This window comes from Anoplopoma fimbria, chromosome 3 (assembly GCF_027596085.1).
Source record: "Anoplopoma fimbria isolate UVic2021 breed Golden Eagle Sablefish chromosome 3, Afim_UVic_2022, whole genome shotgun sequence".
Classification (NCBI taxonomy): Eukaryota; Metazoa; Chordata; class Actinopteri; order Perciformes; family Anoplopomatidae; genus Anoplopoma; species Anoplopoma fimbria.
In genome coordinates, this window is record NC_072451.1 from 24,970,557 (window position 1) to 24,997,283 (window position 26,727).

The window sequence follows — 26,727 nt, forward strand, 5'->3', positions numbered from 1 at the left end:
GCTGCTTTCATACAGACAGCTCTTCAAGATGAGTGACATCTATTGTGTGTGTGTGTGTGTGTGTGTGTGTGTGTGTCTGTGAACATCACCAACACAGTTAGAAGAGGGTAGTACTTTGGTTTTGAGTTAGTCTAATTAGTTTTGAAAAGATTTCTGTAAACCAAACAGCTGGGAAGCTTTTTTTCGGCACACACAGGAGCAAGCTGCCCTTCATCTGTTCAAACACGGAAATCACCAAACTGTTTTCACCTGACAGATAGAATGGACTGTATTTATGTCACACCATTTCCAAAACATTTTTTCTCACATGCTGACATTCACACACACACACAGCCATTCACCAATGGCAGCACCCATACAACGCTCTGGCCTAACCACCTATGGGGTTCAATAAAACTATAACTTTAAAATTTAGAAGTTTCATATTGACAGAAAACATCACACAGATCTAATTCAGGAAGAAGGTTGTGTACATGACCGTTGGTTTGATGTTGGGAATTATGGACCCTACATTTGTTGACAGTTTTTGATATGAACATGCAGCTTTATGGCATAGAGCGGTAAAACAGACTTTATGTTATGCGACTTTACATTGTGTTAAGTTGTTTTATTAACATTGCGGATTCACATCATTCTTTCTTACTGTTTATAAACAAACACATATTTTAATTTGTCTTCAAGGGCAAAGCATGTTAATGCTGAGGGTGACAACACTGGACACAGATGCATGCACAGATTAATTATCTTATTGCATGAGTATGGGGGAAGAAATGCTTTATAATGATAATATGCTTACATTAGGGAAGATGGAGACTCTTAGAACTGAAATATTTGCAGCTAAACTGAAAGATACACAATTATGTGCGGTACATACAAAAACATGAGCTTTATTGTCTGGAATCTCTTGGACATTGTTTATAAAGTTTTATACTTGTATATAAAGTTTTCCTTTAATTTAAACCTCTACTTAAGCCTGATCCTGGTCTCTACCTCGTCTCTCTCTCTCTCTGCAGGTCCAGGATGGCGCTCAGTCTGTGTGCAGCTGGGCAGCAGATCCTCTTTGCCCTAATGCTGCTGCTCTATTTAGGCTCCGGTAAGTTGTCTTCCTCCTCCCTCATAAATTGCTGCATCTCAAGCTGCTGCAGAAATTAACCAGCAGTTTGTGATACGAATGAAAAAAACAGATGGAAAAAAAACACATCAGTTCCCACATAAATTTTCCATAGACATGAATACACAAGACAGTCTGCACTAATTTGAGTTTTGTAAGTAAGAGATGAAATGCTGAGGATGTTTTCAGACATGCTCGGTGGGACTGAGCTGGAACACCTCCAAGCCCATTTCTGCAAGTTAAGCCGATCATCTGTTCCATTACAACTATGCATAAAATTCACTATTAGGGAACAAAAAGACAAAACATCTCAGAGCCGCAGGTCTGAGGCCCCACGTGCAGTCTGCTGACTGCCTGTAGTAAAGATAAGTTCCTCTCCTTAATTACTTTTCCTGCAATTGGCATGCATGATAGCTGGTCAGTCTGGAATTTCATTACAAGGAAAAACTACATCACTCATTTCCAAAATTTAAAAAATATATAAAATACCTTACTGGTCATTATACTCTGACCCGAGAAAGTTATTACTCCATCCAGTCACATTTTTATGTTTGCTGCATTATCCAGCATCTAGAAGTAAACAAAATAATCTAACTTCTACTCAAATAAAAAACAAAACTTTGTACCTGCTATTACTCCCAGATACAAGTACTAGACAAAATGTGTATGTTGTAAAAGCTATTATTATTTAACATTTGAGTAATTTCCTCACCACAAAGTTGCCCTCAAGCAGTACACAAAGTACCACAATATACCCAACAGGGACATCTGGATAACAGAGTTTAATGTGTGAGCTGTGATGATGGACAGCTGGCAAGCAATGTACCAGATTAATGATAAATACTGCATATCCATCTTCTCTGTAACATGCAGTTCACAATATGTTCAGTCTGCTAACAAGAACAAATGGAGTTTAAAGCTGTTTGTTTTGGATTTAATCATGTTTCGACCTTGACAACTCTTGATGGTACCACAACTGTGTGACAGATGCCCATCGCTAGAGAATATCTGGTTAATACATATTAACCAGATATTTCCTGACTTCATGAGTTGATAAGAATCACCTGAATATGCCTGAATATTTGAATATGTTACCCTTAAACTCTTGCAATGCAAAATGCTGCAAGAGATACAGTGCACCAGTTGTGTACAGCTACATTTCTTGCAGTTGGAGGATCCTCTTAAATAGAATCATATTATCAGTCTGATGTACACATTTCCTCTGCTTAAAGGAGTTGGTCCACATTTTGGGATAAAAAACATTTAGGTGCTTTCCTTCTGACGGTTAGATTAGGTCATTGATAGCTCTCTTATGTCCGTACGATAAATATGAAACTACCGTGCCAGCAACCAGTCACCTTAGCTTAGCATAAGACTCTTGAAACAAATAAATGGTGGAGTACATGAATTAGTAAAGATTTTCATTCACTGTTTCCTATATTCATGCTCATCATTTAGAATATAGCCCTATATATATTTGTTAGTATGTCCTTATTATATGTTTGTAAGCAATATTATTTTAGGCATGAAATCATTAAGCTTAATTAGCCAGCACAATCAATTCAGTTTATTAAACCTCCATGCAGTTTACATTACATTACATTACATTACAGTCATTTAGCAGACACTTTTATCCAAAGCAACTTACAGGAAGGAAGTTTACCTCATTGGACAGCTCACTGGACTCTATAGAGGACTGACAGGAATAAGAGATGGCATCTGTTAATGATAGAGTGTCCTTTTATGTCACTTCCAGCTCTCTCTTCCTCCTTTTAGCCTGTATTTCTTTTGTCCCATCTGTCACCACCATGTTGCAGGGCATACTTGTCTTTCAAAGTCTCTCAATTTGCTCCATTCAGTTTCTTAGACTCATTTTTATCCTCCATCTTCATCTTTGATTTTCCCTATTATTTACTCTCTCATTCCTGCTCCCTGTCTTGTTCTGGCTCTCCTGCTTTTCCCTAGTATTTGTGATTCTGTGATTACATCTGATTGGGGGGGAAGGCAGCGGAGGCGTTCTTCAACACATGAGATGGTCTCAGGGGGTTCAGCTTGTGAAAGCAGTCCAATCTAAATGCAGATGGAAATATCTTTTGGGGATTTAATTCCACACTGGCAATATTCCAAATACGGCTTTTTTTTAGTTTTTTGTTACACAGGTAAAGCTCATATTAGTTTCTACACATTGGTGCATTTGACTAATGGTGAGGATTTGAATAAAGAGGATCAGAAAAGAAAACACATTTGAAAATCTTTGAGCAAATTTGCTTAAGCTTATTAAAGCTTTGATATTATGTCTTTGGCCTTTTTGTCTTCTTATGTGACAGAGACGGTCGTGCCTCGACAACACGTTCTTCTCCCATCTCGTCACAAATACTGATTCTTGGTCGGGACTCTTGGTCGCACTTTTGGTCACACACTGAGCATAAACAGCATGAACTAACTCACAATGAATTATAAATGAGTATAAATGATTAGTTTTTGATCATTGTTTTTCTTTTAAATAAATGATCAACACATTTTAACTCAAGGTCCTTTTTGCTAGCTGTTTCCATTGCATCTCAAAATCTTCATGGAAATGGATGGAGTATGCTCAGTTGTCATGGCGATAGCTCGGTTGTCCTTAAAATGACATTTTGAGGAAATCAATTTATTGAAAAAAAGTCTTTATTATGTTTAAGAAAAATACAATTTCAACCAACTACAATGTAATAGAACATAATCTTGCTTGGTATGTGACAGTCAGGTGCACAGAGGTTAGAGCCACAAAAAGGCAGGAATTGGTTAACTAGCAGATGATGTACAGGTGATCCTGTTGTCATGGTTACATTGAACCTTTATGTCATGGCAACCAGATAGAGTGAGTTGCTGATATAAATCTGTGTTACCAATAAAACTGCCTCACACATTGACATTGACTTTACATCGATTCTTTTCTTGCATGAAATAACTTTGGACAGTTGGAGTCATTTATGTGTACGCAGAGTATGTTTTGAGTTTGGAGCCTGTGAGCCACTGTTGTCACCCCTGTGTGTCTTTCTATTCTTGTCTATGTGTATATAATTGTGTCTGAGTAGCTGGGATCATTATAATGGGTCAGCGTTTTGTTCTTTGCTGGAATGATAAAACCAGTTCCTTGTTCTTGTGTGGAAACATGAGTGTGAACTTGCTAATGAACCCCTGAGGTCTTGTTACTGCAGCAGGCACCTTGGTTAGAAACTACAGTACAGCCTGTCTTTGTAGAGAATACTGTACGTCATTTACCCTATAATCAAACACCAGCCCTATTCATATTTGTCAAAAACTATATGCAATATATTGTTCTTTGCTTACTTCCCTTGTATGCAAAATGTCCCTCCAAAATATTTATTGCATAATCTAATTATGCTATGTTCTCTTGTTCTCTCTAGGTGCAGCCTCCTCCATTGTGAACATGCGTAGGATCAGGCATCCTACAATACAACAGACGCTGGCAGGCAAAGCCATCCTCCCCTGTGTCTTCACCCTTCAGACCAGCTCCGTTAGCCAGCCTCCCCACCTCCTGTGGACTCGCATCAGGGTACCAGCAAAAGGGGAGGGTTCTCCTCTGGAGCAGATTGTGCTTTCTGCTAAAGGTAAAACCGAGACACAATGATGTGGTTTAGCTGGGGATTAATATTTAGTGGATCACTCTACTTCTCAGTCAGATATCATTTCTGAGAGTGCTTAGACAGTACACTTAAAAGGTGCTCTAGTCAATATTTTTATATTAATCGTAAAATGTCATAGTTAAATGACTCCTGAGATTGAATGAGATAAACCCTGGTTGTGGAGATTTTCCGCTGTACTTGTAATGCTCCAAACCTCCCTGAATGGAAGGATTTTAGCAAAGTCATTGCTAGGAACAGATTGAAGTCATCAATATATGGCCCCTTGAAAGTCTTGGTGCCTTTCAGTTCATTGTTTTTGGTTTTATGACAAACAACATTCTTGTTTGGTTCAACCTGTTTTTTATATTTAGCAGGCACCTGTTTTCAGTAAAAAGGCTTTAACATTTTTTGTTTAAATGCAACCACACAAACTAAATTAATTTGCTGATCAAATTCTAAAATCTTTGAAAACGTTTAATATTCTGTCCTCTACAATGTAAAATGTTAATGACAAATAAAGGAACTCTTAAAGGTAAAGTCAAAAATGAAAACTTAATTTAACTCACAAAAACCGAGCTGCTCTGCTTAGTCAGGACTGTGTGGGTGTGGTTTAATCGCATTTGATTGTGGCCTGAAACTGAAGGAAACACTTGATTCAAGTCCTGATTGGATCACAGAAGTCTGTGACAACACATTGTTCCAAATGAGCCCCGCCCTTTTCCAACCGGTGGGAAAAGTAAAGACAAAAATACAAAAGTTGTTGGTGGGAAATAACCTAAAATGTGTTTGGCAGACAATTGTGTGTTCTCAAGGGACCCAATCACTAATAAATAGGCAGACTGAGAAGATTTGTTTATCAATCTATGTATGTAGGGGCTTCTTATGTTTATGCTTTATCTCTCAAATCCTCAGGATGCCAATAGACACTTTTAATAAAGAAAACTCTCTTTCTCTGCCAAAGGTGATGTAATCAAGGTGAATAAGGCTTTCAGTGGCCGCGTCATGCTGCCAGGATACGCTGCCAATCCTCTGAATGCTACCATGGAGATCGCCAGTCTCCGTACCAACGACTCAGGCACTTACCACTGTCAGGTTGTCATGGGTAACGACTATGAGCGAGACACTGTGCCCCTGGTGGTCTCCGGTAAGTGCAGCAACTGCTGACGGGAGATATCATTGTGAGAAAAGTTTAGTGCCACAACTCACTAAAGGACACATTTAGAGTATATAAGAAGCGCTGTTGACGGACTGAGCAGGTTTAACACAAAAGGCTTTAAAGTTTTTCTAATTGTTTTGCTAATGTCAGATAGATAATGGCAGCTTGAACACAGGAGCACTACCAACCTTTCTCAGCTTTCTTATTTAATTAAACATTAATAACATTGATTCACCTTATCAATATCACAATGACTTACTTAATTAATGTAGCCTGCTGCTCTTTGTGTCTGTGTTGTTTTTTTTATCTAGTTTTCCACTTGAGCAATTGTGTTATTCTTTTAATTAAAGAGTTTGGACTGAATACCAATGATCACTTTTCTGTGTGCCCATCTCTGAAACTCGCATAGTGGTAGATTGAACTGTTTGTGGCCACAATAACATGTTAACCGATGAAATCCCTCTGATTTATTCATTTTAAACCCGGCTGTGTTGCTGTATCTCTCAAATGAATTTACAACCTTCTCATCACGTGTCCCTGTGTAGGTGTGGTGTTCCACTACCAGGCTCCCAGCACCAGATACACCCTCTCATTTGCTGATGCCCAGCGGGCCTGTCAGGAAAACTCGGCTGAGATGGCCACACCGGCCCAGCTGTGGGCAGCGCACTATGACGGCTTTGCCAGCTGTGCAGTCGGGTGGTTGGATGATCAGACTGTCCGGTGAGGAGACGTTCAATATCTTCCTTCTGTCTGTCACATCTTTTTGTCACTTTGTTGAGTGCCGCTGTGCTTTGAATGAGGGCTGCAACTAACAATAATATTCAGTGTTGATTCATCTGCAGATTTTCTTTCTCAATTGATTGATTAGTCCAGGTTTTCAAATACAAATGACTTTTTTTGCTGAACCCCCAGTCCAAAAACCTAAGATACATAATGGAATAACACAGCTTTGTTGGTGCTGCTCGATCTTTGCTTCGACTGTGGGTTATTTAGGGGAGTTGGATGGCTGTAACAAACACAGGACTTAATCTAAATTCCTGTATAGAAAAAGTTCATTTTGAAAAGACGCAATGCAAGTCAAGAGCGAATATTGACCAGGTGTCAAAACCAAATTGACGCAAGGGTGTTACAAAGACCATCATTGTTTAAAGCTTAGTACCACTGACTGCCAAGCTGCGTGTTTTTAATGCATTGGTGTGAAATGTCTTGTGGTGGTAGACTGACTCAACAAAGAAAGCGAATGAGTCTATTTGACAAAATGTCAAACTGCTTATTCTCTTCAATGAAGACATTTGGTTTGTTTTGTGTAGTTTGTTCCCTCTCCTCATCTACTGTCTCAATTAATATTCAGTTATTCTGTTTTGTCACTTCATCTGCTTGAGATTTATGTTCTCCTTTTCACTGCTGTTGTTTATTGTCTGCTATTTGTATATCAATTTATTCTTATCCTTTGCCCTTTAAAATAGATTAATAATTATAATTTATTCTTAACTGACATTTAAATTCTTTAGAAGGAGAACAAAAACTTTGATATGTGAGCTGAGATAAAGCTCATACATTAAAATGTCCAAAATACATTGTCACTTATTTTGACTAGTTAAATAAGAGGTTCATTCCCATTTATGACGCCCACATGGTTTTCTTCACAGCTATTTGCCAGAGTTTGGTTGCTATGGACACAAGTACTCAGCTGGAGTGAGGAATTATGGGAAGAGGGACCCTAAAGAGCTGTTTGATGTGTACTGTTTTGCAAAAGAACTGGATGGTAAACACGCACGCACACACACACACACACACACACACACACACACACACACACACACACACACACACACACACACACACACACAAACACACACACACACACACAAACAAAACACATTAAAATAGCACCACACTACTCTTAATAAAGTGAAAAGACAAAGAAACTTGCTTTTGAAACCAATGTATAATAACCCACAGTTGTAAGTAGGCCTCAACAAATTCACGAATTACACCAGTTTGAGTAACCATTGCTTGAAATCGAGCTTTTAAAAAAAAAAATGAAACTATACACATTTGTTCTTTTTTTTAAGATTTACCCTTTTAGAAACCAATGCGCTTGAGGCTGAATGCCACACACAGGAAACTACATAACAAAGACATATACTATCCCCAGCCCTATTCTTCACGTACCATTATAATTGTTATTGTGTGTGATGTCAAAGCCAACACATGCAGTAACAGTACTCAAATCAGCTGTTTTCTTGCCAGAAATCTGACCGACATCATTTCTTTCTTTACACGTTCATGTCTCATGTCGCTGTCCTCCAGGTGAAGTCTTCCACTCTGCGGTCCCAGGCAGGCTGTCCCTGTCGTCGGCCTCTGACCGCTGTGTGTCCCTCGGGGGGCAGCTGGCCACTGTCGGACAGCTTTATCTGGCCTGGAAGGCCGGCCTGGACAGCTGCGCCCCGGGCTGGTTGTCTGATGGCAGCGTGCGCTACCCGGTGACCTGGCCTCGGCCGGACTGTGGAGGGGGCCAGTTAGGAGTCCGCACCGTCGCACCCAACAGCACTGCGGACAACACCACTGTGCTATATGATGCATACTGCTACAGAGGTACCTTAAGATAAAACAAACAAACAAACAAATAAATACTGGGTCCATTAGCATAGGCCTACTATTTTTGGTTATGGAAAAGGAGTGAACTCATTGTTAATGGATCCAACAGTAGCCTACTTAACAAGAATATAGTTAATCTACAGAATATTCTCAATGATCATAATCGTAAGAAATAATGCTTCATATCAACATTAATTTTAAATGTGTGGCTGAAATATTACAATATGGATATATATTATCGCTGTCATGATATGACACCATTTTCATGGCCAAAACAATTGACTTAAACAGTATTATTGCTATATTTATAGAAAAATTGAAATAAACAAATAATGCTATTGGTAAAAATTCATAATCATCTTTAACTTTGTTTATTGGGCTTTTTGTGTCTTTTTTGGCCAACGAATTGAAACTCAAAATACAAGTGTAGGGAGGTGGAGAGAGACTGTGAACATAACTATATATATTATATGATTTAAGAGGTGCTTCAATTGTTTACATTATATCATCATGTGTATATTAATAACATGATCATTTTTTATATCCTGGTCCTGTTGTGACAATCCTTATACATAATGATATTACCGCCATCTCACTCTTAACAGAGGAGTTGATGTTACTGTGGAAGCTTTGAGGGCTATTTGTTACAGTGACAATGAATGTCATTGGCACTGTTGTAGCTATGGAAACAATAATTTCTTATCAATGTCATCTGTCACACGGTCACATATTTGTGTAACTGCTGGATTGAGAGAGAAGATAAGATAAGATAAGATAATCCTTTATTAGTCCCGCAGCGGGGAAATTTGCATAGAGTTAAAGTGAAGGGAACAGGATGTGTTGAAGTTAGTTAGTTCTCTGTGTTGACTGATATTGTCAGATTTCTGCTAAATTAAAACACAGCAAAGCTTTGAGACAAACCGCATAAGATCCTTCAGCAATAGCCATGTGAACAGCAAATCTCCTCAACTTGTTTCACAGGTAAAGTGAAGAATTCCGGCTCCATCTCTCAGATCTACACCTCCATGTGGAAGCCCTGGAGCTACCTCGCTGGCTTAAGTGATGCTGACTCCACAGGGACAGGCAGTCCAGACGTGACTACACAGCAAACCACCACTGCCAGAGGTTTAACATTTGTCTAGATTAGCAGATCTGTAGCAGCATGAACCAGCTGATTAATCAGATGATCAACCATCCAATCAGTAAACACAAATACAGTAAGACTGAACTTACAATAGGTCTGTTTTTGCAAACCCACCTTGCAGGATCCACAGATGCCAGTGATGTTTCACCTTCAAACTGGACAGGATTGGTCGACCTAGAAGAAGAGGCCTCCGTTCCCAGCACCGATGCATGTAAGGCTGCTTTCTAATATTGGATTAATTATATGTATTGATCACAACAGAATGTCGATTTGTGCCTATAATCCAATTGATTGTGTCCTCAGCCTCAGACCCCTGGTCCTCAGAGTCTTCAGGCTCATTTGTGACCCTCCAGCTAATCCCAGGACAGAACCTCTTAGACTGGGGTGAGCCACTGGAGCCTGGCCTCGAGTCTGAGGAGTTTCTCCGACCGCTGGTCATCCCTACTCCTGCTGACAAGAAGGTTGGTCCTGGTTCAAACTTTTTTTGAAATTTAAGAAACAGGAGCAGCATCACGGAACCAGCTAACTTCATGAGCATCCACTTGTTATTTTCAGGTGATCTCAAAGATCTTCAAGTCCATCTTCAAGCCTTGGAACTACCTGGCGGGGACTGGAGATGAGGAAGGAACCCAAGAACCAAGTAGACAAGCAGGGGAAGACGAGATGGCCGTGAAAAAGAATTCATCCAGTGCGTCGCCAAGTGAGTGGATTTATACAGCTTCTAATGTGGCCTATCAAGCAAGGTTACCTCCCTGAGAGAGCGTATGAGTGAATACATCTCTGAAAAGAGGATAAAAAAGGAAAATCTGTAAAAAAAAAAATAAAAATAAATAAATAGGGACTGTCTCACCTCCATCCACCATGAACGTTGCATTGTGTCCTTCAACAGCACACAGAAATCAAGCCAGTTGACACAACTGACATCTTTGCGTGTACTAAATTTTGTAACTTTGCAAGTTTTACATAATACAGTACACCGTATTATAAGCACAGTATGCAGTCTAGAAAGGAACATGGTCACATAATTTGAGTTATAAAGCAACCAGGCTTGACGACAGTGTATATTTATGAGCATGTACAGTTTTCTGAACATATTGCTGTTGTGGCACTAATTGGTCTGTGATGTTGGGGAAACACAACAGGATGGTTCACTAATTACAGTACAAAGAAGCCCCAGGAATGAAGTTCATTAGAGAAACACAGAATGAATAAGGCGTAACTGGGAGAGCAGATGCCTTGCAGTGAGGAGGGCAGAAGGAGTGTGTCCAGCATCACCTCTTTCTTTGTATGAAAAGTACCGTACAAATAAAGTGACATATATTCTATATGTATGATTGAGTGATTATACACACACATTAGATATTATATACACACTCCTGTTTATAAGAAAACATGAAATACAGAAATAAAGTTATTGATGAAACAATTTTGCACAAGCAGTTGAATTTGATGGAGATTACATTCAAGATAAAAACACAGATGATATCAAGGTTAAATGTTATTAATGAATGCTGTTAGAACATTGCCTTAGGAGGCTCTACGGTGAAGGGAGGAAGGTTTGATCATCTTAAATAACAACATCCTATGAAAACAAAAAGCCTCCTTGCTCCTCAAGATGCATTTAGGAATTGAGAAATCCTTCAAGATGGAGTGCTAAGAATGATTTCCAGGTCACAAGCCGGAGGAGCGATGAAACAATGCGGCACAAAATCGGGAAAATAAGAAAAGCCCCAGGTGTGACAGCTGAAGAACTCCAGCTGTGATATCTTTCATGTTGGGATACAAAGTAAATAGTTTTTTTAAAAAGTGACTTGTCATTGACATGCATGGGAAATATGACAATAATGATTTAAAAACTTAAAATATAAATGCTGAATGAAATACTAAAAGCACTCCTTAAGGCATTATAAATATTATAAAAGGTGTACGGTGACTTGTGTGTACTGAGTAGCCATAATTCTGCCATACTAGCACTAAAGTCAATGCCTAAAAATTGAATTAGAATTTTAATTAGATTAGTTCTAGGTCTAAGTCAGATAGAAATGAAATGATAACACAAGGAAACGCTCGTGGTAAACACTGATATTTATCTGTTCAGCTTTATAAGAAAGTTCCATTGCAATTATAGGTATTACCCATACCCAAACGAGCAGGACATTTATTTTAAAGTCTCCTATCAGGGCTTCAGATGTAGTATTATTATAATAACATTAATATATTACATAAAATGTGAAAATAATGTATATTTTTGTATTTTTTAACTGACCATTATGTTGCAACAAAGCTTGAAGTTTCAGGGAATACAATGTATTGAGTCCTGTAGGAATGAATAAATCTGTGGTAATTTATTTCAAAATGATCGAAGACTAATTTCCTATAGAATGCAGTAGCTATAGGCTCCTAACTAGGACGGGCTGGAGATCTCATATCACATCTATCCTTACTGCATTGGCTGCCAGACAAATGCAGGGTTGATTTAAGAATATTTTAATCACTTATAAGGGAATCCTTGGCCAAGCCCTGTCTACATCTCCGAGCTACTAAATCCTTACACCACCGAGCGTCAACTTAGGTCTTCCAACCAAAACCTGTTGGCTATACCCTTGCGAAACGTGAGTCAATAAACATCTAAAAACACACTTCTTTGAGTTGACTTTTCTAGAATTTCAAATGTTGTTTTTTCTATAACATATACAGTATATGATCAGTGGGGTTAATGGTTGCTGTATGCTTCCGGTGTTCTTAAGCGTAGTTTTGATAGCTTGACAAAGCAGAGAGAATCCATAAGATGATTTTTGCTTTGTTCGTCACTCTTGGCTTTGTCTTTTGCACTTTTCTCTCTGTCTGCAATAATTGGACCCCTGACTTCGCTCGTTTTAATTTGTTTGTTTGTTTTGTGCCCTCTGCAGGTTTGTTTTCTTGGGGACGTACATGGATCAGAAGCCCCTCAAGGGAAAACTCTACAACAGCCAGTGAAGAATCTCCCACTCGTCTGGCATCTACTTTGGCCGCCTCCAGTAACTCTATGACTAAAGAGAGCACCAAGAGCTGGGAGACTTCAGATACGACCACGTCCACCACCTCCAGCTCTGCACCAGGAATCTCATCATCCAAAGGGGTAACCTGGGTCCGTGTTGAATCGGCGACCACAACCCAGCCGGCTGACAAGAGGGAGGAGACGGTGACCTCCAGAGGCAGCGGTAGAGGAGGCAGAGGGAGGGGGAAGAAGAACAGAGGGGAGGACAGGAGCAGGGGAGAAGAGAAGGGAAGAGGGGAGGATAAGGGGAAAGGAGAAGACGAGGGCAGTGGAGAAATCAGTGGCGCGGAAGCAAAAGGGGAGATACAAGTTTCACGTCGACCAGTTGGAACAAGTAAACCAAGAGAAAGATCCAGAGAACGATCTAGAGACAGGGGTCACAGGAAGGGACAGTCCACCACTACCACTTCTACCACGACTACTGCTAATACTCTGGAGCTCACAGTGATGACCACAACTGGGTCGGAAAGCGCTGACTCATCTAGATCTGAATCCCCGTCCACTTCACCAGCAAAAATCCCATCCCCATCAAGCTCACCAGATTCATACCAATCCCTCTCCTCATCTCCATCACCTTTGCCCTCTGTTACTGCATCCCCATCTCCCTCCTCCTCCCAACCACCCCCATCTCAAACCCTGTTTGAATCCCAATCCCCATCCCCCCCCCCTCCCCTCCCCCTCCCCTCCCCATCCCCATCCCCATCCCCATCTCCGTCTCATCCATCTTCCTCCTCCCCATCTCCATCCACTTCCTCACCTTCACCTTCATCCAATTCCCAAATCCCCCATTCTTCATCTACTCAGTCAGATATCCAGGACAGCTCAACTACGACACTTACATCGTCCCACTGGATCCCAGTGGAGAAAGCAGTTCTGAACAGCTCACTGGATCATCCTCCATTACTGTCGGGACCCCAAGATGTGGAGGAGCCTGCTTGGTCTCACACTGTGGGGTCAGGGGCCCTGTTACCTGGCAACATGGAGGAGGAAAGCAGAGGAGGGGGAGTGAACATCAGTACTATAACTCTCAGCCCAACAGGTAAGAATTGAATGCAAACCAAGACGGCAAACTTTGCTACTCCATTCAACCTTGACAAAGGCAGCACATGAGATCCACTCCCTGTTCTTACCTTTCACAATAAAAGTAATTCAAATATTGACATAACTATTTACCAGAAGGAACTCAAATTCACTCAGAGCATTTTGCAGAATGGAAACTAAACTGTAGCCTCCGGTAGCTTAGACAATCCAACAGTTTGCCTCAGACAGACTGTCAGACGCTGCTGTGGGTCAATATGATCTAGGTAGCTGGTCCCCTGCCTGCGCAAATCTATTCGAACCTTTATTGAAAAAGTGCTGCAACTGTCTGATATTTACATTAGTTTTGATGCAAAATATTCACAGCCAAGTATTTTGCATTTTCATGTTTGCTTGTCACGGCCCCTGTGTGTAAAGATTGATTTATTGTGTGACTTTTTCTTGGTCACACTTGGGTGCGTCAATGTGCCTACATGTCTCAGGGATTACTTTGGTAGGCACACTGTTATCAGAACTGATAGGAAATGAAGGCAGATGAAAATACGACACAAGTTATAAATATGTAAGTATCCTTTAATATTGCCTTTTCATTTCCTCCCCTGATGTCGCCACTGGCATATCTATTCAAAAACTCAGTGTTTATTCCCTTGGCTACACACCTTTTTATTCCCACCAGAAGGAGAGACCACATCCCCGCCACCACACAATCTGTTGATTAAGTCTGCAACTCGTTATTTCTCAGTGAAGCTCCTGGCTGGCAACCTGCTTTACTTATTTTTTGCTTGATAATGAGAGCTCACACAGGGGACATCCTATGACCTGCCGACCATCATGCTATCACAATTGTTTTTTTTGGTGATTTATTTTGCTCCCTTTTGAAGCAGCTCATCTCTGTGGCAGACATGTCTGAGCTGCCTGCTCAGGATGCGAGGAATCTCAGGGTGGAAAACAGCTGTAAACTGTATCGACAAGAAGCCGAAGGGAACCATCTGGGCTTCTGGTGTACAGTATGAGGGTTGATTGATTGACTGACACCCTGGAGTCATGCAGGCAGAAGGCCATAAACACACTAACACACGGTGATATCTTTGCTAGACAAACAGGAGAAGTCGATGGATGGATCGAGATTCAACCAAAATAGTGGCTTCCATCTCTCTCCCTCTCTCTCGCTCGCTCTCTCTTTCACTCTCGGCTCCAGTTTAGTCCCTTGTGGTCGGGTTTCATGGTGGCGGTCAGTGTTTTCTGACTGGATCACGGAGCACTTCATCAGTCAGTTAAATCAATAAGGGGAGAAAAAAAAGGAGCCTCAGGTTAGATTCAAGGACCTTCAGTAGCAAAGAAAATTGATCAAAAAAATAAACAAACACATTCAGACACACAAGGATTCAACACACAATGCATCACCTTTCTTTCCTTATGATCTTTTTTAAACAGATTTTTTTCACACCATCTTTCTGTTGCAGATGGTTTCTTGTTTCCACCTTAATCTTTGTGCTTCCCTGCCCTCACAGAAATGCCAACGCTTAAAGTGCTTATCCGTAAATCATATTTCCAAAGTAAACCATGTTTCCACCGTGTCTGTAGCTTTTATTACACGAAGCAAAGTCTATGTGTGATGTGTGGATTAATACTTTTAGGTATCTCAACGTTGCCTCTGCCATGTATTATCTCATTTCTGTGCTGTTTCTGTAAATTTATTAGTTGGATTTTGCTGTTGCCAGCTTATTGTTGTTGTTTGTGCCGTCGGTGTCGGCCGCTGTGCAAAGCGAGGGACAGTCCACTCTGTCAACTCCTTCTACCGACTTCTATTGATTTTTCTGCACCACTCGCTTTAATGAACGGGCCAGTTGCACAGGGTTTATCTTTCACACACACATGGACACACACACGCACATGTTGTAGTCAATCTGCTTGTCATAACAGTTGGTATTTGTCAAGGCGTGCCATGACCTTGACTGACGCAGAGGGTGCAAGTGCACTTCGGCCTGAACTGATGTACATTAAATGAAATGCATGGCTGGTTTTAGCACCTGACTTCAGCAGAATTCAAACCACGAGCAGAGGATTGGCTGGAAAAACTTAACATAAATCTATGGACGCTATTGAGAAATATTATGATTGAAAACCCTCAATCTTTCATTTATTTATTTTTTGAACCTTGAACATTTATTTTGCCCAACACAGCAGGCGTCATCATGATAATTCAGAGGATGTGAGCTTTAGATGTCTGCCTCTGGGTAGTTATTGGACAGGATCAGCCTCAAGGCTAATCACAGCCAGATTTTCGCTCATCGTGCTGTGTCAACACAAACACACAAACCTACACACATACACAATGACAACCTCACACACCACCCCCTCCTAAGCAGTCCTCAGTGTCAGAGAGAGCTGGCAGAACAAAGACTCCCACAGCCAAGCTTTTGCGGCCAGGATGAACGAGTGGTGGTTTTCAAAGACCTTAAGTTGCTATAATGAGTGGCTCAGGGGAGAAACACGTGGTAGTGTGTCAATTGATATGGAAATGTGTAATTGTGTAAGGAGACCACACACGCACACATTTAGGGGCTGAATAGCCGGGCCGAGGCGCTCAGCGGGAGGTCTGCTTATTTCTGTTGAGGATGGCTAATGTCTGAAGTTCTCACGCTGCCCACTACGCTCGGTGGAGTGAGCCAAGGCCTCACTTTCCATATGGTTACCATGACAACTGTGGCTGTGAGTGGATGGCGAGGTTGAGGCCCTCCGGCTTCTGATCCCTTTGAAAAGAGACAGAGTGTGAAATGGATATGCGTGTTTTGTAACAGCTGGTTTTGGCTAAGCTGCAATGGTGGAAAATTAGGCTGCCTTGTTTTTTTTTCTGAGTCATGCCTTTATTTTATTTTTAATAAAAATCCAAGAAGTGGTGAGTCAAATAAAGATAAAGCCATCCGACTTTAGATGGTTCAGCATGTAAATAAATATTTAAGCTTAACTCAGCTGGTGAACTTAGATACACGTGTTTTGTCCTAAAATAAATCACATTTACACACAGAAAAAGCATTCTTCTGTACAGAATCACTAATCAACTGCCTTATTTTGAATCCCGACATTCCCCTCCTCCCTCCATCCATCTGTCTCATGTAGACGAGGTGGAGCCCTGCGTGACAAACCCATGTCTGCATGGAGGAAAGTGCCTTCCGCAGGGAACGGGCTACAGCTGCTACTGCCCACAAGGATACACTGGGGAGAACTGTGAGATTGGTGAGTGATACTTACACACACACACACACACATAGTCACACATCCCACACAGGCACACACACATGCATATATCCACACAGTGGATAAAGTCATCCCTGACTTAGTACATATTGACGTAAGACTCTCCAATGGCCTATTGGTATGGCAAAGGTCGAGCTGTCCATCAGAGTGAGGGAGGAAGTTTAATGGAAGCTGGGGTCAAAGGTTATGATCAGACCTTCTAGAGTAAGGTGATGATATTGGTCCCTCAAAGTCAAACTATTGGTAGCTTTCACTGCTAAGGTTTTTTTTTACAGACAAAATTGCTTTCCTATCTGCTTACAGATAGTTGATTTTGAGCTGAATGGATTTCTTGTCCCTGCAAAAATAACTAAAGGTTTTGGAATCAAGGCAAGATTCGGAGCAGCAAATACAAAAATAAAGAAATGATTCCTCACCCGAAGGCCTTTATGCCAAACAAACTCCATAGAAATTCATCCAAAGAGTTTGATGATGTGTTGACGACAGAAGGAGCAACAAACAGCAGATAAAATATAACATTGTTCAGGTACAAAGATGGCTGAGAGGTGATGATCAAGGTTGTTTGTGGTTACACCTTTAGAGGTTAGAGATAAGATACATTTTACTACAGGAGGTCAGGGCCAGCAGACTGCCATGCTACACAAAACAAATTCCGACCTGCATGAATTGCAAGACAAAGAGCTACTGACAGAATCTAGATTCAAAATCTTCCCGATCAATTCTTCTTTATCTACATGCAATTTCCTCCCTCCCTCTGTCTTTGTGCTGATTCACATGTTGTTTTTCCTATCTGTTTGGCTGTAGCGCAGTAAGGTCAGGTCTGAATTAGGATTCTGCATAGAGGTGTAACTCTATGTGATTAGATGTGATCCTGTGTCTTCAAGGTGAGAATGAACATCTGCAGATAACCAGCTGACACTGTGGTCATCAGGTGCACCTTAAGACGTGACCACAAACGGATGCCTATGACGCTTTAAATCGAAGGCTTTTTTTCCGACTTACTTCTCCTTATTATACCTCTTCTCAGGACTGTGCTTGAAAGGCCTTTTTCATTGAATACATTGTTAGTTGTTTTAAGTGCTTTTCGAACTGTGACTATTCTAAATGTCTGTAGTTTGTGTCAGATTTGACCACATCTCATAAAAATAGGGCCAGTATTTTTCCATAATCCTGTTAACAAACAAACAAAACAAAAACATGGGAGGTAATAAGTGAACCACATCCAGTAACATATATATAAATATATTTTTATTAGCACACACATAAGACTTCATAAAATGTATATAATAAATACTATTAATATTATAGTATAAATATTATACATGAATATATATTTGAAACCATTTTGGGCTGTGATCACATTCAAATTTACTGAGTGCCAAGTTTTATCTGTTTAGTGTCACAGAAAGATGGACGGATTGACAAACAAACAATCAAACTGACAGCCAGCAGCTGATGTGTGGGTATGCTGGAGGGCTTTGTTATGGATTTGCAGAATTTGCAGTATTCTCTCTCTTAGGAGCAGCTTCCCCTCTGCATAATGGATGAGAGGGACGAGGGGATCAGACTTTTTAACAAAAAAGAGCTGGACTGATTTTAATGGAGAGAGTTGGTGGTGTGTGTTTAACTATGAACTAACACATTGAGAGGTCATTCAAGGTCGTCTGTAGCTTTTTCATGTTTATACAACTATTTTTAAATTATGTGCAAGTTTTTGGTAATATTCAAACCATTTAACATTTACTTTTATGAAAGGTTTGATGCCTGAAGAAGTACATGTTCCAATTTTGTCCCTCGTTGAGAAAAAAATAAATGTATGAAAAAAGCTTTTTCACTTATCACTTTGCAGGAAATACAAACTGCACTTTTTGGTTAAACACACTGATGTGTGATTTTCTGATTCATTTTCTCTTGTAGAGATTAAATTCACAATTAGAATTGGTTTCCTTTCATCTCTAATAAATTAAGTTTAAAAGGTATTTTTAAGGTTTATTTAATACCAAATTGTGATTTCACAGTTTCATTCCTAGGACATTTTCTATTTCAACACAGATTGGCTTTAAGTGATTTAAACCAATCAACCACGCTGTAAAGGAATATTACTTCTTCAGCGGTAAAAGTGCAAACTCTGCGGCCTTTGATGCTCTGACATTGCTATGATCCTAAGGACAAACAACATTGTTTGATTGATCCCTCAACTTCAAGCCTGTTGAGAGAAAACACATTAGCATAAACCTCTGGTTTCCGTTCCTATATCTGTCCTACATTTTTTTTAGGACATGCCATTTCTATAAACAGAGAGTCTCTGCTGTCAGATTAAAGTTAGATCAAACATTAAACATTTTGAAGTAGGAGTTAAAGCTAAAACAAATTGCATTATAGAAAAGATTTACTTTGCCCCACTTGTATCCTGAAACATGCTTTACTGATTAACCACAATTTAGTTCAGATTAGAAATGAAGCCTTATTGCAACCAACCCTCAGAGGGTCTAGTGACAACACTCTGAAACAGACATTTAATGAGGCTGAAGATCATTCTAGTTTGATCTGTCTGACACATTTAGCTCTTTACAGCCATTGACTATCGGCATAAAATGTATAAGGAGCTTTCCTTTTGCTCTCTTGCTATGAGTTTTAATAGATAACTATTGCAGTCTTGGGGTATATCTATTATTATTGTTCCAAAAGAAACCACAGTGGTGAAAGAAGATCACATGCCCTCTTTTTACAATGATAAAGTGATTCTCTATTGATCCCTGTGAGGAGATGTTCCTTTTTCCTTGCTTTTTTTCCACAGAGAGGTTAGACAGCACTGTAGCACAGCAGATATGGATCTGGCATCTATCGTTGCTTCTCCTGCATTGTGGATGGATGCCAAAATGGGGACTCGAACCTAGATCCTCTGGTCAAGTTCACCCTCTCTGCTGACCAGATTTATAACTTCTTTAAAGTAAAAGCAATGCAAAGTGCTATTTCTCCCTCATGCAGCCTTTTTGTAGATGGAAACAATGAACAGTAGACAAAAAGAAGAGATTAGACATACATGAAGTCATTCTTATGCTCTGTACTGTAAATGCATGAAGAGGGCTTTAATAAAACTTGAAGGGCTTTTAAAGTGTCTCCCTCAGTGAGAGAATGAGGACAAATAAGGAATGTAAAGAGGATTAGTCTGTATTATCCTCACATCCTGTTTGAATTACAGTATGGTACTGTACTCAACAAAATGGACACATTTCCATGTTTAAAATCCGGACTAAAGACCTGCTCATTTTGTGTCCGGGTTTGAATGGCAGCAAACGCCCACAGAGTTTTTCTGTCTTTTTTTATGAACAACATGATCAGCAGAATACATCCTTTTAATTTGAACTCTAATGAGATCTCAAACACCGTCTGCTCTTGCGGCTTTTTTCCTCTTCACAGATGTTGATGATTGCCAGTCCGAGCCATGTGAAAATGGAGGCACTTGCATCGACAAGATTGATTCATTCCTCTGCCTTTGCCTGCCCAGCTATGGAGGAGATACGTGTGAGAAAGGTGAGAATGAGAATACTGCGTCAACAAATTCAATGCATTGTTGTAAGATTCTTGATCATCTTGCAGTAAAATGTTTGTTGCAAACTAAAAATAAAAAGTGCTTTGTCAAATTAAGAAAATGTGAAAGAGGAAGATTAAAAAGGACAGAGAAGACAATATATATAAAACAAGCACAATTGAGTGGACAACCCACACAAAATAAAAATGTGTAAAATCAAAACAAAACCAAAGAAAACAAATTGGTTTTAAGATGCTAATTAAAGTTTGACATTTTGGGAACCAAGCTTATTCGCTGTGTTGATGAGAGTTGCCAAGATATAACATGTTAATCAGTGAGCTGTTTCCCTCCTGTAACAGTCTTTACACTAAGTAAAGTAAAAATGTAGGTAAATAAAAGTCATAACTAAAGATGGGGAGACAGAGAAACAAATCCAGGGAAAACAAGCAGGCGGATGGCTTTGTTGGTGTTATATAAAATCAGGCAAAGCTAGCAACGAACTTGCTCGGTGTAAAATAGTTTGATGCAGGTAATCTGATATTGAAGTAGGTAAATCAGGATTAGTGTGAGGTAATCGAAAAGAGGCCCAGAGAAGCAACCAATGTGGGCCCGGCAGCCCATAATAACAACAGAAAAGATGCAATTTAGTTTCATGAGCATGAAGCAATACTCACGAGTGTGGCTGTGTGGTAGGTTGCTCTAATCCCATACACCACACTCAAACCAACGTGCACACAGGCGCTGATTCATCACCTCACTGGTTTTAGCCTCCTCCAGCTCCAGATCTGCTCCCCTTATGTGTGTGTGTGTGTGTGTGTGTGTGTGTGTGTGTGTGTGTGTGTGTGTGTGTGTGTGTGTGTGCGTCCGTACGTGTGTGTGTGTGCGTGCATGCATGCGTGTGTGGGTGTGTGCTTACCATGCACTAGCAGTAATGAAAATGAATGAATATCTAACCTTTGCTGTTATAAATGAATCCACTGGCTTTGGTGTTATTAATGAATACTAATAGTGCAGCAAGAGGGCCACGTGTGTTGTGAATTGAAAATGAGCCTGAATAATTAGGTCATGTATTTAGCCACTCAAGATGCTAGAGTCATATATTTTTGTCTTTATTTGCCAAATGGGATGCAACGGTCGGTAAAAATTGTTCCCCTCTCCTCCTATGTCATGCAGACCATTTAATCTTACTTTGAGTTCCTGCTCTTTAGCTACGCTGTTACGTGCCCTTCAAGAAATTATCTTAGCTTCTCTCCCCTCTCTTCATCTCTACAGATGTAGAAGGTTGCGAGCACGGATGGAGGAAGTTCCACGGCCACTGCTACAGGTAGAAATTATGAAAAACTGGCTCTGCTATTCAAATAAATATATTTAACTGCAACCACAGGTGTCTCATCTATCTGCATTACTCTTTTATACCCTGGAGTTATGCGTGATATACTTACCACAGTGCTCTGTACCATTTTAACTTGTCTTGCTGCGTAATGTATGAAATATGCATTTTCATATCCACTTACACTGTCCCATAGGTACTTCACGCACAGACACACCTGGGAGGATGCAGAGAAAGACTGCAGAGAGCACAGCGCCCATCTCAGTAGTATCATCTCAGCTACTGAGCAGGAGTTTATCAATGGTATGTGTGTATTTCTGTCATGAACAACTTAGAATACACATAAGCCACTTAAATGTTCAGAAATAAAACAAAAAATAAAATAAAATAAACGTATAGCATACATCTCGTATAGCAAAGACAAGGTGTTATGCATATAATTAAAAACAGAAAACAGGATAAACACTAAAAGTTAATTTTACTTATTTCCATAGTCTTCCTGATTTGTTGATTAGATGTATGATGCTGGGAGAGCATGGAAGACAAAGCAATATGAGGAGGGAAGGCACAAAAAGAAGGATGCAGTAATGAAATGATAAAAAAAGATGGTGGAAGAAACAAGAGGGAGAACAAAAACAGATCAGTGTATCAACAGCTGTACTGATGTTTTTTACAGGTCTGGGTCACGACAATGCTTGGATCGGTCTGAATGACCGAACGGTGGAGGAAGACTTTCAGTGGACCGACAGCAACGATCTGGTCAGTGATCACTTATGAATTGTGCTGTCATGTGAGAATCTCCAACTCAAATTTTAAGGCCCCTTCAAATCTTTGTTAGTATTTAAAAAACATCAGTTATTATTGATTAAAAGTTCAAAAACATTTGATCAGATTTTTAGAGAGCAGCCTCACAATGTCAGCGAACAACCCACAACGTGCATCAGATTTATGATTAAAATGTTTTAAAATCCTGAGCTGGGCAGAAGTATTTCAAACCAGTGAGAGGACCGCATTGAAAAACACAAATAGAGAAATCTTAACATTTTCAGAAAGATTTGTGGTCATAAAGGACCTCTTGCTCATTGTAAGATACTTGTAAGAGGACATTTCTTTTCATTTTTAGCATTCTAATTACAACTGTGCCCCTATTTGTGATATCTCATGTGTAATGTAACAATTCATCTGAAAGGGCTAATCTTTGCTTTTACAAGGGAAAAGATTGGAGACTTGTGTGTGATGGTGCTGACAAATGAAAGCAACTGTTGTTTTGCTGATGTTCAGGTATATGAGAACTGGAGGGAGAGCCAGCCGGATAACTTCTTTGCGGGTGGGGAGGACTGTGTGGTGACCATTACCCATGAGGACGGCAAGTGGAACGACGTGCCCTGCAACTACAACCTGCCCTACATCTGCAAGAAAGGCACAGGTACTAAAATACTGCTGGACCCAATCTAACCAAACAGTATGCAAAATGTGCAAATGAACAATAGCTTGGTATGCACATTCTGGTCCAGTGTGACTTTCTCAGCAAATAATAGCTTAATCAATTCATTGGGAGAGATTTTTGCTGTCTTCAAACATTGTGGTTGCTTTTCTCACTGACCAGATGGCCACCTGTTAGTCATCACTGCTCATCATCAGTTATTGTGCTCTTTGTGTAGAAAAGATTCAGCAGTTGGTCATTTGCACTTTTTCTTCCTTAAAGGTCCCAGCCACAGATGCTCCAAATAATAAATTGACAACAAACACAAACTAAAGTGAAGATAGTGAGTCAGTCTCAAACCTGTATTGATTTTCGAGAGCAATATCAATCTCAATCCTCCGCTTGTTGCCGACTCTCCTTTGGGCTCTCTTACACTTGTCCAGACAGCAGAACCGTTAGTTGCAGTTATTGCCAATTACTGTGTTGTCTTCAAATATGATTTGAGCCAGTCTGCCATTACTCCTAATACCCACCCGCACCTTCCCTCTGTGACCCGACTCAGCCCGCCTGAATGTGATTGCAGCGAGAGCTTGTAGGATGCCAAGAAAGCTAAAAACTGGAACATGCTGGAGAAACGGAGGATGGTCAGGAGTTAGAAAAGGATGGATAAAGATGGAGGAGGACCTGTAGAAAAGGATTAAGTAGTTGTTTGTCTGGCTGCGGCCTCATGGCTCTGTGGATTGGCTGTATTCCAGGTCTACTGCAGAGACCCATTACCTCCTTATGGCCTCTCCTCAAAGCAGATACAGCAACAAGGCTGCCATCTAGAGGCAAAGCACACCAAAGCACCACCAGTATTTAATTTGGTCAATACCTAGCAGTGTGGACAAGGCACTTATATTTGTAGTATCTGTACTTAAAGGACTCATAATAAGTATAATAAATTGACACTATTATACTGGGGACTTAATCATGGAGGGTCATACACACTTTTGCCACAATTTATATCTCTGGATTGATGAAAAATAGATAATGTATATGCCTCTCATCTCTGCGATGGTTTTATTTTATTATTTTCTGCAGTGTTGTGTGGGACACCGCCCGCAGTGGAGAACACCCATTTGATAGGTCGGCGAAGGTCACATTATGACATCCATGCAGTGGTCCGCTACCAGTGCTCTGAGGGCTTCTTCCAGCGTCACATCCCCACTGCTCGCTGCCGGGCCGACGGGAGCTGGGAGCGACCCAGGATCATCTGCACAAAGTGTGAGTGATCAATGTCTAATTTAAATCTTTGCTATTTTTTATGCAAGTAAAGGTTTGTAAAGGCACTCAGGACTTAACCAGGCATCAGCTTTTGGTTGCCGAAACAGAAAATATGGTTACCATTTTTAGTCACCTTATATTATAAGTAATTATGATACTAAGGAGTTAATTTGTTAGCTTAATAATGAAAATGTGACATAAAAGAATAAAAGCTTAGTTTCAGCAACTGAATACAATTCTTTGTTATTGTAGTTTGTGATAAATCACAACAGAAAGCTAAAAGTTGCCGGGATACTTCGTCTACCTAGACTTCACAAATTTCCTATTTGTTTTTCGCTCAGGTTTATCTGGTTCTTTGTCAGTTGAATCTATTTGCATTTGTCTGTGATGTTGACGGGTTAGTCGAACTTTTCATCCCACAGTCAAGTAACTTAATTTGTTTCGCTGTTGCCACTAAAACCGATGCTTGTGGACATACGAATTAATGCACGCCGAGCATAGTTGCACTTATTTTTTTACTGTTAAAAAGTGGTTGCTACTGATAGGAACCAAAGGCCAAGAATTGGTTGCCAATTTCTCAAAATGGTTGCCAGTGGCAACCTGGCAACTGTAACTATCGAGCCCTGGCTCTTACCGACTGGTTGAAGGTTTAAGACTACTTTTTGAAGCATCTGATAACCCCATTCTATCCCATCCCATCTTATTTTTTTGACTTTCCTGATTACATATAACGTAATTTCAGGTCTTTAGGGCCTTTTGATGCTCATATTCAGAGCAACTTATAATACAGTTTCTTTGCAAAAAAATGGCAATTTCTTGTTCTTGGATTTTAAAACTCAGATATTCATATTAGAATCAGCCTTAGGTCCAGTATCAGTCAATCTATACCACAATTTTATGGTCCCTTAACATATAAAGTTAACAGTAAGTTAACAGTATTACTATGTTAAGGAGAAGTGCAAAGAATGCAGAGAACAGATGATAGTTGTGGATCTACTACAGTATATGTAAAACATATAATTGTTGGTTTCCCTCCATTTTTAGCCCGGCGGTCACACCGCTACCGACGCCACCACCACAATCAGCACAGCGAACGGCGCGGCCACCGGAGACACGGAGGAGAGGGACACAAGGCCAGAGAGGACACACACAGCTACTACTGAACCAAATAATACGACATTCTTCAATGGCTAGGTGCTAACCACGGCCCATAAAGAAAGACAGTAGTTCACATCACATCGCCATTCCTTTTCCTGCTTCTAACCATTTTCCCTTTTATTCCTCCTGATGAATAAGGTTTCTTACACTAACATACAGTTTATCTTCATAACCCCTATCCCTGATTTGGGTGTTTTGAAGTTTTTTGTTTTCACCCTGCTTCCTTTAACTGAGGTCCATGCGAACACTAACTATAACACTAACTCTTATTAACGCTTCCCTCCCAAGCATCTCAATACAGTAAATCCTCCTCCTGTCTATGAACTAAAACCATCTCTGTGTGTGAGCGTGTGTGAGCGTATGCATGTAAGAGACAAACTTTTTTTTTTGCAAAGATTTGCTTGTTCTTCATGAAAAATGACTCATGCTAGTATTCTGTTAACAAAGCACAGATGTTATTGATGAAGGTTAGCATTCAGTTCCTGGTGACCCTGAGCTTTTTGTATGTGTACTGTAGCTATTACTTTTTTCCATGAGCACCAGAATAGTTGGTTTGTTTTTTCTGACATGCTTTTTCTAATATGTGCTATATTTGTGTTATGTTACTATTTATTATGAATTGTTTGCTAGTGAATATGCTTTCTTTTTTTACTAATACTTCAGAGAGCCAATGTAACATCTTTTTTCTAAACCAGTATATAAATCAAACAATCAACAATAAATTAAATTAATCATTTGATTGGGTCTAATCTCTGTATTGTAAATATTGTGGTGTTTGTTTTTGGCTGGTCCCCGATCAATAGTTGGACCATGTCTTGACCTCTCAGCTAGTGAAAATGTCCCATAGACATAGATAGTGAGGATGGGATTACAAAATACTTTCTCGAGATAACCACTTGATTGTATCTGAATTGCTAAAAACTTTCAATCTTTGCACGGCTATATTTACCTGATGGGTAATACGTCTTCTTTTTTTTGGTCCTTTTGTCCCTTTGATATTTGATCAGTTATCCACTTTTTGGTGTTCTTATGACTTTTTGTCCT

General features: G+C 40.0%; 1 protein-coding gene across 1 annotated transcript; it reads left to right on the top strand.

Moving 5' to 3' along the window:
- Nucleotides 1-1,017: 1,017 nt before the first annotated feature.
- Nucleotides 1,018-26,727, top strand: LOC129089071 (neurocan core protein-like). Its single transcript, XM_054596409.1, has 19 exons — nucleotides 1,018-1,093; nucleotides 4,522-4,725; nucleotides 5,702-5,884; nucleotides 6,442-6,616; nucleotides 7,546-7,661; nucleotides 8,210-8,494; nucleotides 9,479-9,622; nucleotides 9,772-9,852; nucleotides 9,945-10,102; nucleotides 10,197-10,341; nucleotides 12,551-13,717; nucleotides 16,837-16,953; nucleotides 20,395-20,508; nucleotides 21,779-21,830; nucleotides 22,033-22,139; nucleotides 22,513-22,595; nucleotides 23,118-23,262; nucleotides 24,343-24,525; nucleotides 25,570-26,727. The coding sequence occupies exons 1-19, from the start codon at nucleotides 1,021-1,023 to the stop codon at nucleotides 25,686-25,688; spliced, it is 3,651 nt and encodes a 1,216-aa protein (XP_054452384.1). The 5' UTR covers nucleotides 1,018-1,020; the 3' UTR covers nucleotides 25,689-26,727.

Coding starts and splice junctions, on each gene's coding strand:
- LOC129089071 (XM_054596409.1), top strand. CDS start 1,021: ATGGCGCTCAGTCTGTGTGCAGCTGGGCAGCAGATCCTCTTTGCCCTA. Junction 1,094..4,521: donor GCTGCTCTATTTAGGCTCCG/GTAAGTTGTCTT, acceptor TGTTCTCTCTAG/GTGCAGCCTCCTCCATTGTG. Junction 22,596..23,117: donor GGACCGACAGCAACGATCTG/GTCAGTGATCAC, acceptor GCTGATGTTCAG/GTATATGAGAACTGGAGGGA.